The following is a 12,470-nucleotide window of genomic DNA, read 5'->3' on the forward strand; positions in this document are numbered from 1 at the left end:
AAAAATACAGCCAGACCTCCTCCTCTACATCCTATTCTCGGTCTTTGAAAGTATGAGAAGATAGATGGGTAGCAGTGGTTGAGAATTGGAGTGTTAGTCTTTCAACCAGGTTTCGGTGACACATAGAAGTCATAAGCTCACAAAGGCCTCACCAAGCCAAGGAGGTCGTAGATGAAGGCGGATTTTTTCGTATTAGATTGTGCATTGATGAGTATAAAGAACAGGGTAGTAGTTGCAGAAATCGGATGCATGTTGGTTAGCTTAATGTTGGTGAAAGTTTTTGTGTGTGGGGTATGGAACGACTGTTGGAAAGCTAGCTGCATCACCATAACGACCCAGGCCTGTGATTACAGGGATAGGGAAATGGGATGGGGGAGCTGATATATTGTACTCAGTTTTCCATGGAGCGAGTGGTTATGCGGGTCAGAGGGGCTAATTAGGCACGCATGAAGAGGCAGGCTCCTTTGTTGTGTTCCTTCATGCACGCACCAAGGGCACAAGCATCTATGGCGTCGGCAGCGTGGTAATCTTGGTCAGCGTGGTGGGCAGGCCGCAAGCTGGGGAAGTGCTCGGTGCTGCCTGGTCCCGCTATTTCTCTTTCTGGTGGGGAGCGCAGTCTTCAGGCTCCCAGAGCTAGTGGCCAGCTCGAGCCTCTGTGCCGCTCTCTCACCTCCTCGGTGTTGGCAGCATGGTAATCTTAGTAGGTGTGGTGGGTGGACGGTGGGCAGGCCGTGAGCTGGGGAGGTGCTCAGTGCTGTCGGATCCCGCTGTTTCTCTTTCTGGTGGGGGAAGGGGAAAGCAGGACCTAATGAAGAAAATAGAAAGGCACATAAGTACTGCCAAATTAAATGTTAAACACTATTAAATCAGGCCAAGAGGAAATTTGAGGAGAGATTTTCCAAAGAAGCAAAAATTAAATAGAAACCTTTTCAAGTATATTAGAAACAAAAAAAACCTGCGAGGGAGTCAGTTGGATTGATAGCTGGGAAGTAAAAGGGGTGTTTGAGGATAAGGTCATAGCAAAAAATGTAAATGAATTCTTCACTTCAGTTTCAACAGAGGAAAATAATGGGGAGATACTCACATCTGAACCATTTTTTTTCTAGTTAATGACACAGAGGAGCTGAATCAAATCAGTGTGAATCTGGAAATAGTGCTAGAGCAAACTGACAGCTTAAATGGTGGTAAATCACTGGGACCTGATGATGTTCATCCCAGAGTTCAAAAGGAACTCTAATATGAAACTGCAGACCTATTACTGGCAATCTGTAACCTATCATTCAAATTTGCCTCTATACTTGAGGACTGGAGGATACAAACATAACACCTATTTTCAAAAAGGGCTCAAGGGCGATTTGAGCAACTACTGACCGGTGAGCTTGACATTGATGCCTTGGAAAATTTCAGAAAATATAATTAAGAACAAAATTACTGGTCATATAGATAAACATGATTTAATGGGAAAGAGCCAGCATGAAATTAAAAAAGGTAAGTTGTGCCTTCCTAACCTATTAAAATTATTTGAAGGCATAAACAAGCATGAGGATAAAGGAGAGTCAATCAGTATAGTGGATTTGGATTTGGATTTCCAGAAGGTATTTGACAGAGTCCCTCATAAGAAACTCCTCAGGATGGGAGGCGTTGTCTCACTGTGAATTGGTAACTGATTAAGAGGCCGATGTAATAAGACCTGTGCTGAAATCCGCATTGATTTTTCTGCGCAGATTTTTTTGGCACGTGTGGCAAAAACCAGCGGAAGCACGGGATGAAATAGTCGCGTATGCTAATTGATTTGTGCATAGAATCTGCGCATACCAAACATACTCGCTGTAATGCACGCTAATGGCCCTATGTAGTAAAATGCACAGATATCCGCACAGAAACCCATGTGGACACCCATTGGCATGTGAACATCTGCGATTGATTTAAAAAAAAAAAAAAAAAGGATAAATTAGTGGTCCAGAAGTTGATGTGAAGGTGGGTAGAGCAATATCTAACCCTTTCATGATCGGACTCTGACCACTGGCAAGAGCATGAAATGCAGATTGGCGATTCTGCCTCATTGAGAAGCTGCCTTCTCTCTACCAGTTCCGTCCACCACTTGGCTGACCTGCAAAAGCCCACCAGTCTCCACACTGGCGCTTTGTTAACTCCTGCCCTGACCCAGGCACTAAAAACCCACTCTCCCTGCTAGATTAGCTTCTTGCATTGCCCATGAATAGATAATCACCTCCTTTACATGCCACTAGCATGTACAAGCGCAGAAAAACCACGGGTCTTAGTGCGTACTTTTACGCACTTTTTTTCCCGCACATAAAACCCTTATTGCATACCCATATAGGGCTTTGCGTGGGAAAACACACGTACAAATGCGCATATAGATGCATACAAACCCGTGGCAGCTTCTGTGCACCTTATTACATCGGCCCCTAAAAGAGTAGGACTTAATGGTCAATTTTCCCAGTAAGTGTAGTTCAACTTATTCATTAATGATCTAAAAAGGGCAGCAACAAGAGAAGTGATCAGATTTTCATATGACACAAAAATATTCAGGATATTTAAAACACGGGCAGATTGTGAAGATCTACAGGACCTTGTGAGACTGGAGAACTAGGCATCTAAATGACAGATAACATTTAATGTGGACAAGTACAAAGTACACATAGAGAAAAATAACAAATTTTAGATTGATGATGATGGGTTCCACATCAGGAGTAACCACTTAGGAAAAGGATCTAGGAATCATTATTGCCAGTTGAAATCCTCAGCTCGGTGTGCAGTGGCAGCCAAAAAAGCAAACAGAATGCTAGGAATTATTCAGTAAGAAATGAATAAAACAGAGAACATCATAATGCCTCTGTATAGATCAATGATATGGATGCACTTTGAGTACTGTGTGCAGTTCTGGTTGCCCTGTCTCAAAAAGGATATAGCAGAGTTAGAAAAGATACACAGAAGGGCAAAACAATGGTTAGAAGTTGGAACAGCTCCCTTATGAAGAAAGGCTAAACAGGTTAGGGCTCTTCAGCCTGGAGATGAGACAATGACGGGGGAATATGACTAAGCTCTACAAAATCCTGAGTGGAATAGAACAGGTAAATACTTATTTATTCCTTCAAATAACACTAGGACTAGGGGGCACTCCTTTAAGCTAATAGGCATCAGATTTAAAACCAATCAGAGAAATCAGTTTTTCACTCAAAGTACAATCAAGCTGTGGAATTTGTTACCAGAGGATGTGGTCAAAGCAACTAGCATAACTGGGTTTAATAAGGGGTTGGACAAGTTCATGGAAGAAAAGTCCATAAATAGTTATTAACCAAGTAACTGAGGGAGACCCATTGTCACTTGTCATAGGGAGTGAGCAGCAAGAAACTGAATCTACTTTTAGGGATTGGCCACTGCTGGAGACAGGATGCTGGCAATGGTGGAGGTTAGTCTGACCTAGTATGGCACTTCTTATGTTGGGTTGACCACTAAATAACCTTTCTTCAGATTCATGCTTTTGTTCCTTCAGCTTATGAGAATGAAGATCAGCTGCTTTGGGATCCGAACATCCTTCCTGAGAGGGAAGTGGAAGAGTTCCTATACAAAGCAGCTAAGCGGAGGTGGGATGAAATCTCCAGAGAAAATCTGCCAAGCGAGGAAGCAGTGAAAGACAATGAGCAGGTGAGCCTCAGTCGGCTACCACAAAGCACAATGAGAATGTGTCATTTCAGTGTTTGTAGAGATCCTAGCAAGGACTTTGGGATTCAGAGAATGTTTTTTATCAGAACTTGAGAAAAAGAATATGCTAATAAGGTACAAACTTACTGCCTGATTCTCTAAGGCTTTTCTCCCATTCTGTGTCTATGGGAAAATACCTTGATGAATCAGGCCCCTAGATTGTAACCCCTCTGGGGATAGGAAAATAACTACAACACCTGATTGTAATTTGCTTTGAAGTGCTGAAAAGCAGAATATAAATCTAAATAAAAATTTTAAAAACTGTAAATATGTGTATGGCAATACAGCTTCAAAAAGTATTTATTTTCTTCCTTTTTATTGTTTTCGACATTGTAACATTAAAGTCTTGAGCAGTGTTCTTGGTGGTAGGTTTATGAGAGTTTCTGTTAACATGAAGAGGCTATGTTATTTCACTTGGTGGTCTGTGCAGTATTATACAGGAATTTTGCCTCACTGGGTTGCTTCCCCGCCATTCAGAGAAGAGCAAGCAGGTAATGTTTTCCAGGTAGAGATTTGTTGCTATGCATTCCCATTGATGAATTCTATGCTGCATGTTTATAACCCATTAAGAAAATAGAGATTGTCTCAAAGAGGTCTCTTTGACATGCCTTCTGTTCATTATGGGGCCGATTTTAAATCCTACGCGCGCAAGGTACATTTGTCCGTGCTACCCGGCGTGCACAAATGTACACCTGATTTTATAACAAGCACACGCTGCCGCGCGCATGTTACAAAATCCGGGGTCGGCATGCGCAAGGGGGTGCACACTTGTGCACCTTGCACGCACCGAGCCCAAGGGGAGCCCCGATGGTTTTCCCCATTCCCTCCAAAGCCGCTCTGAAATCAGAGCGGCCTTGGAGGAAACTTTTTTTTAGCTCCCACCCCCCAGCCCTACCTAAATCTCCCCCCCCCCACACCTTATTTCGCTGAGTTATGCCTGCCTCTGGCAGGCGTAAGTTGCGCATGCTGGCCAGCTGCCGGCTCGCGAACCTCCGGCACGGCCGCTGTGCCAGAGGACTCGGGACCGCCCCACCCCTGGACTGCCCATTTTTGAAAGCCCGGGACATACGATCGTCACAGGGCTTGCGCGCACCTCCGAGCCTATGCAAAATAGGCTCGGCGGGCGCAGGGGTAGGTTTTCGGGGGTTAGGCGCATATATTACGTGCGTAACCCTTTGAAAATCTACCCCTATGCGTGCTTTCTGAGACCTGCGAACAGGCTTTTTCTGTAGCCGACCATGAACTGTGGAACTCCTTACCAGAGACTTTACAATTAAACTGTAGAAAGTCTTTGAAGAAAATGCTGAAGACATTTGTTTCAATTGCCTTTTGCTGAGATCATCTGAAGACTTGACTGTTTGTAATGTACAAGATATGATGGCATAGTCCAGTCTGTTTTGTTTTTTTTAGTTGTATGTTTTATTTGTAATTGATTATGGATTTTTGAATTGTAAGCCACTTAGAGATGTTTTAAACAAGTAAACTACAGACATTTATTTATGTCCCACAGGCTCTCTACGAACTTGTTAAATGTAGTTTCAATACTGAAGAAGCACTTCGAAGGTTACGATTCAATGTCAAAGTCATCAGAGGTGAGGATGACTTTCAAGATGCCAGTATGTACTGTATAGTAAATAATTGTTCAAGAATAGGACTCTCAAGGGAAATACTCCTAAAGTTTTCAAGTATTTTTATTTTAGAAAACTCCTGCAAGCATGATCTTGACTTTCCAAGTTAATTTGAAATAGTGAACAGTTAAAAGTACCAAATTTTAAAAAATGACACAATCTTATTATATATCTTGTGTGTGTTTGTTTTTGTTTAATTTAATGTATGTTTGGCATGTTGATTGGCAAGTTGCAGGAGCAAATGGGTAGCATGGGTGTTATGTCCCTTGGGTACTCAAGACATCTCAATCTGTCATACCGGGCAGAAACATTAGTAAAAAATGGGAATATTGATAATGACTAGGCACTTATAAGTTCCATATTCAGCCACTGGCAGGCTAGCAAAATTAGCCGGATAAGCTTATCCGGCTAATTTTGCAGGGATATTCAACAATTTGGCAGTCCTAAAATTATCCAGCTGTGTTAGCCAGATAATGCAGAAAATTGGCATTTATCCAGCTAACTTAGCTAGACAGTCGTCTCCACCCTGGCACCTCCCCAACCCAGAACACCCCCACCCTGCTCCCACACTATCCAGATAAGTTATCTGGTTATCTCTGAGCCAGTTGGTACAGCAGGATTTTCAGATCCTGCCATTTGTACAGTAAGTCCGAATTTAGCAAGACAAAAAGGCTATCAGTTATGTTATTGAATACAATATATGTTTAAAGGAGCCTCTGATCATTCCCCCATAATTGTGGATATGGAATTGTTACTGGATATCGTAGATCCTTGTAGAAATGTAAACATCAACTGAACGATAAAGTCTGAAAAATGTTAGTCTAAACAGAGGAATTCTGTAAGTATATCACAGCTGGAATACATTCAGTAGGTTGTTTTTTTTATTTTTTTAAATTAATGAAGGTTACTGTTATGGGTATAATTGCTTATCAAGCTTCACATAAAAGAAGATTCTTGGAAAAGTTCAGTTGGAGAGAAATAATAATTTGGAAGAACAATTTATAGAAAATCAAACAGCACAAAAGCCAGAGATGGATTTGCTGAAAGAAGATTACAATACTTTTGTACTAGAGCAATTAAGAAACTGATTACTAAAGACCAGGGGAGATAATACAAATGCAGGAACAAAAGTGGCCTGTTTCTATCATGTTCAGTTAAAGCTGCAGAAGCTTATGGAAAATAATGAATGTTAAGGATAGAAGGGGACAGATAGTATAGGAATCCAGAGTTTTTAAGTTTGATTTAAAAAATTGTATAGATTTCAAGGCTCATCAGGAAATGTATTTTTGGAGGAAAGAGAGGGTGGAATTCTAACATTAAAATGAGAACAGAAGTATATGCTGTCATCCCCTCCTCCCACCCACCCTTCCCAAACTCTCATCTTTCTCCTCTGCCCTACCCACATCCTGCATTCTCTTTCCTACATTCCACCCTGCCCCAAATCCAGCACTCTCTTCTCTGCAACCCCACACCCAATTCCAATTATCTCAACCCCTCTTCCTCATTCACCCTGCTCAATCCATTCGCTCCTCCAATTTTCCCCTCCTCTTATCCATCTCTCAAGCACCCTGTATTCCTCAGGCCCTGCAGCTGTCTATTCCAGGCCACCTTCCTCATGCAATTCTTCAAGACCCACGATGGGTAGAAGCCATCATCCCTCTGCGGTTCACTGCTCCAGGCCAACTCACATCTCCACTCTTTGCAGTCTCATGGTCCCAAGTCATCCAGCGGCCATAATTTGTATTTATTTTAAAACTTTATATGCCACCTTCTCCTAGGACAAGCAGGATGGTAGTCCTCACATGTGGGTGACATCATCAGATGGAGCCCAGCATGCCATTATCTGCATTTCCACGTGGGGGTCCCTCTTCAGTCTCTTTTTTTTTCGACGAAGCATTTGCCATGCGGTAGTGGAGTTCTGCTCTTCCTTTCATTTTTCAAAGTCTTGTTGTCGTTTTTTTCAACTGTTTCTGCACCGGGTCCCTTTTCCACCGGTTGGTGTCCTTCCTGCGGCACGGTAGGTTATTGCAGTCAATTCCTGGTGTGTTGTTCCTCCATGGCTGCCAGCCATCGACCTCTTGTCGGCTGTTTTTTATGGCAGCGACTGGTTTTCTATGTTGCCCCCAGTGCCCACGGACCATGTCTGTTACTGATGAGATGGCATCACACAACATCTGGGGGTGCGGTCTCTGTGATCAGATGACCCTTAAAGGGCGCTGTGCCTGGCTGGATAAAATGGAGTAGCTTTTTGGGTCCAAAAAGTCTGATCCATCTATTCCAGCTTCGGGGGAGTTGACACCGGGAGGTCGCATGGAGCTGCTAGATACGCTGTCCCTCTCCACTCCTCTATCAGGACCCTCAAGAGAAGGGCTGGAGATAGGCCATCTCCAGTTTCGTCGCATTCCAAGACATGGGGATATTCGCCTTCCTTGGTGCCGGGGAAGGACCGGGCCGAGCACTGGAGAAGTCCCGCAAGCATAGTCACCAGTCACCATCTTCACATGGTACCAGGACAGGTACAGCATCGGCGGCCATATGTCATCACTGAAGCAACCCCGTGGAGAGGAAGCCTCGGCCTCTATCAGACCTGGAAGTCCCCAGACGTTCCCCACAAGAGCCTCCTCAGGGCTCCAAGGAGGCTCTGGGGACGCCGCCTCCTCAGTCCATTTTTTCTACAGCGGACTTTCAAGAGGAGTTGGATCACAGGGTTCAGCTAGCAGAGCTATGAGCCCTGCGGGGTATCGAGCCGCCATCGGCACCAGTTCCCGTGCCGGAGCCTGCACTGTCTCTCTTGGCACCCCTGCTTGAGCGTCTAGATGTCTTTTTGGGCATACTTCTGACACAACTGGTGCCCGGGATACCATTGGTGCCCCAGCAGCCACCAATGCCCCCCTCCGGAGCAATTCCCATCATCGGGTCTGAGGAGGAGGAAGAATCGATGCAGCCGATGGCACCCGTGGGGGTGCTAGTCCCGCGGCCGCGATTCCCCGATCCTGGTCCCGGGCCATCGGTGGTCATGGTGCCGTCGATGCCCTTGATGCCCCCAGTGCCCAAACCAAGATGCTTGGGAAGGGACCCTCCACGTCGGTCCCCAGGGGACCTTAGCAAGGAGGAGCCCCCATATGGTCTGTGGGGGGATGATAACTCCGAGTCCTCTTCAGATGCCTCAAACGACCTTCTCTCGGAAGCATCTCCGCCAGATGAGAGGCGTATACCCCCCTCCCCTGAAGACCTTTCCTTTGCGGGCTTTGTCCAGGCAATGGCTGAGGCCATCCTGTTTTAGCTTCCCACTGAGGAGTACACCCGGCACAAAATGCTGGAAGTCCTCCAGTTTGTGGATGCTCCAAAGGAAATAGTGGCTGTCCCAGTCCATGACATTTTCAAGGAGCTACCCTCAGGATCTGGTCAATTGGAAGGCGGACGTGATTTACCTAGTGCAACAAGCGTTTGGGTTTCAGAGGCGCCACCTCCCACATCAATCTGTTGTGGTGGAGTCTGCTCTCAAGAAAGTCAAGCACTCCCACACCTCATGCCTCTGCTCCTCCAGTTCGGGAACATAGAGCGCTGGATGCTCTGGGTAGGAAGGTCTACCAAGGCACTAAGCTCATCGCCCGCATTGCCTCCTACCAACTGTATACGACCCAGTACAACCGGAACTTGTAGAAGCAAGTCCAGGAACTATCGGAGCGCATGACTCAACAGCAGCATCACACTTTTTCGGCGGTGGTACAGCAGGGTCTAGAGGCAGGTAAACACAAGATGAGATCCACCTACGATGTTTTTGAGACGATGGTCAGGGTGGCTGCAGCAGGCATTGGCACCCGCAGGTTGATCTGGCTCCGTGCCTCGGACCTTTGACCGGAGGTCCAAAAGAAGCTGACAGATCTGCCCCGCATGGGGGAGAATCTCTTTGGAGACACGGTGGCCCAGTTGAAGGACCACAATAAGACCTTTTGGCACCTTTCAGCCAGTACTTCTGACCCTCCATCTTCAGTCAGAAAATCCTCACAACAGAGCTCTAGGAAGTCCTATCACCAGAGAAAATATTACCCTCCTGCCTCGAGGGCACGCACGCCACACGCAGCTTCCTGGGATTGCTCCAGGCAACAGAGGGTCCCCGGGAATCAGCCGGCCCCCCATCAGAGCCCCACTACGGGGTTTTGGCTGGGAGCAAGGGAGCATGAGCCAGACTGCCGTACCCTTGACGCCCTGACCTCCGGTTGGGAGCAGGCTGCGTCTTTTTGTGGACCAGTGGCCCCATGTTATCTCTGACCATCATTCAATGAGAGTACCGGCTAAACTTCAGGGATGTTCCCGCAGACTCTCCCCCATGTCCATCGTGGGTCTCGTCCACTCATCAGGAAACACTTTTGACAGAGCTCTCTGCCCTTCTAACAGCGGGAGTGGTCGAGTCTGTACCTCTGTGCCAGCGGGGAGAGTTCTACTCTCAGTATTTCCTGATACCAAAGAGAACAGGGGGCCTCTGCCCTATTTTCAAACCAAGAGCCTTGAACAAATTTCTTCAAAGAGAAAAGTTCAAGATGGTCTCCTTGGGCACCCTCATCCCACTCCTGCAAAGAGGAGACTGGCTGTGCTCCCTTAACTTAAAAGATGCCTACGCCCACATCGAGATCTTCCCTGGTCACAAGAAGTATCTCAGATTCATTATGGGCAGGGAACACTTCCAGTACAGAGTGTTGCCAATCAGCCTTAGTCAGCCCTACGGGTTTTCACCAAGTGCCTGGCGGTTGTGGGGGCACACCTCTGCCATCAGGGGGTGCATGTGCTCCCCTACCTAGACTGGCTAGTCAAGAGCGCCTCTCAACAGAGTGCACTACACACTCTCAATCTGACCATTGAGGTGCTGCAGTCTCTGGGGTTTGTCATCAATTACCCCAAGTCCCATCTCATCCCAACGCTATGCCTGGGATTCATCGGGGCCAGACTGGACACAGTTCAAGCCAGGGTGATTCTGCCCCACGATCGAACGCTTACCTTATCAGCCCTTGCGAGTTTGGTCTGCCGACGCCAGCAGGATTCAGCTCACCTTCTGAGTCACATAGCAGCAGCTATCCATGTTACCCCCTTGGCCCGTCTGTGCATGTGCAAAGCGCAGTGGACGCTGCAGTCAGTGGATGCAGGCGACCCAGGACCTCAGTGTGCGTATCTACATTACACAGCCTCTCCAGGTCTCCCTGTCCTGGTGGGAGGATCTGTGCAATCTGGTGCAGGGGTCCATTTCAAGTTCCTTCAACCCAGGTCGTACTAACCACCGATGAATCCCCCTTGGGTGTGGGCGCATGTGGACAGCCTCCATACGCAAGGTCATTGGTCAGCTCAAGAATCTCAGTGCCAGATCAACTTCCTGGAGTTTCGGGTGATCCGCTACACTCTTTGAGCATTTTGGGATCGTTTGTCCCATAAAATGTTCCTGATCCAGACAGACAATCAGGTGGCGATGTAGTACATAAACAAACAGGAGGGCCCTGGTTCGTTCCTCCTCTGTCAAAGATGGTGCAGATATGGGCCTGGGCTCTATCGCAAGGCATGCTCCTACGAGCAGTGTACCTAGCAGGGACAAAGAATGTGGTTGTAGACTGCCTGAGTCAAGCGTTCCTACCGCACAAGTGGGCGCTGGATCCAACAGTAGCAGACCGGATCTTCCTCCTGTGGGGAACCCCGGATATGGACCTCTTTGCCTCCCCTTGCAACAGTAAAGTGAGCCATTTTTGCTCCCTGTTCAGGGCAGATGGACTTCCAGCCTCGGATGTCTTTGCCTGCCATTGGGGCACGGGCATTCTATATGCGTATCCTCCGCTTCCGCTGGTAATGAAGACTCTCTTGAAGCTCCAGCAAGACAAGGGGACCATGATCCTGGTGGTTCCTTATTGGCCAAGACAGGTCTGGTTCCTGCTCCTGTGGAACCTGTTGATCAGAGGCCCGATCAGTCTGGGGACCTCCCCATATCTGATTACTCCAGATCAGGGCAGGCTGCACCATCCAAACATGGCCTGGATGTTGAGAGGCTAGTCCTGCAGTCCCTTGACCTCTCTTGATGACATGTCAGGGGTGCTGGTTGCTTCCAGGAAGCCTTCCACCAGGAAGTCTTACAGGCTAAAGTGGAAGAGGTTCTCCGTCTGGTGCGAGGGTCATGGCTTGGATCTATTCGCCTGTCCCACTCCGAAGTTGCTGGACTATCTGTGGCACCTCTCAGAGGCTGGATTGAAAACCAATTCAGTCACGGTACACCTGAATGCTATCAGCGCTTACCATCAGGGTGTTGCTGGTACGTCCACCTCTGTGCAGCTTATAGTAAGGTGGTTTATGTGGGGTCTGCTTCAGCTGAAGCCTCCCCTCCGGCCTCCCATTGTTTCCTGGGACCTCAGCATTGTACTGGCCCAGCTTTCGAGCCTCTGTGCTCCTGCAAACTTCAGGTTCTCTTCCAGGTGGCAGTCACTTCGGCACGCAGGGTTAGTGAGCTTCAGGCTTTGGTTATGTATCCACCCTACATGAAATTCTTTCATGATAGGGTTGTTCTGCATACACATCCTAAGCTTCTGCCTAAGGTGGTAACTGTTTTTCATCTCAATCAATCATTCTGCCCACTTTCTTTCCAAGGCCTCATTCACACCAGGACAAATGGGCTCTGCAGTTTGGATTGCAAGAGGGCCTTAGCTTTCTATCTAGGATGCACAGCAGAACACAGGTAGTCCACACAACTCGTCATCTCTTTTGACAAGAATAGACTGGGAGTTGCAGTGGGCCAGCAAACTCTGTCAACTGGCTGGCAGATTGTATCTCTTTCGGCTATGTACAAGCGGGCCTTCAGCTTGGAGGCCATGTCAAGGCTCATTCTGTAAGAGCTATGGCGGCATCTGTAGCCCTCTTGAGGGTGGTTCTCATCGCCGAAATCTGCAGGGCTGCGACGTAGAGTTCCTTACAAACATTCTCTGCTCACTACTGCTTGGACAATGATGGTCGGCACAACAGTAGTTTCAGCCAATATGTCCTTCTCATTCTCTTCCAGCCTTAAACCCAACTCTCTCTACCTAGGGCCCAGTGTTAGAGTTCAGGCTGCCTCCCTCTGTTACCAACAGTACCATAGTTTCTTGTGCC

General features: G+C 47.2%; 1 protein-coding gene across 1 annotated transcript in view; it reads left to right on the plus strand.

The window, feature by feature from the left end:
* Positions 1-12,470, plus strand: part of MIER2 (MIER family member 2) — a 257,039-nt gene that overhangs the window by 195,893 nt on the left and 48,676 nt on the right. Inside the window, exons 8-9 of the mRNA XM_029613549.1 lie at positions 3,496-3,669; positions 5,237-5,318. Of these exons, the coding sequence (XP_029469409.1) occupies positions 3,496-3,669; positions 5,237-5,318 (256 nt within the window). The remainder of the gene's footprint in view (positions 1-3,495; positions 3,670-5,236; positions 5,319-12,470) is intronic.

This window comes from Rhinatrema bivittatum, chromosome 8, assembly GCF_901001135.1.
Source record: "Rhinatrema bivittatum chromosome 8, aRhiBiv1.1, whole genome shotgun sequence".
Classification (NCBI taxonomy): domain Eukaryota; kingdom Metazoa; phylum Chordata; class Amphibia; order Gymnophiona; family Rhinatrematidae; genus Rhinatrema; species Rhinatrema bivittatum.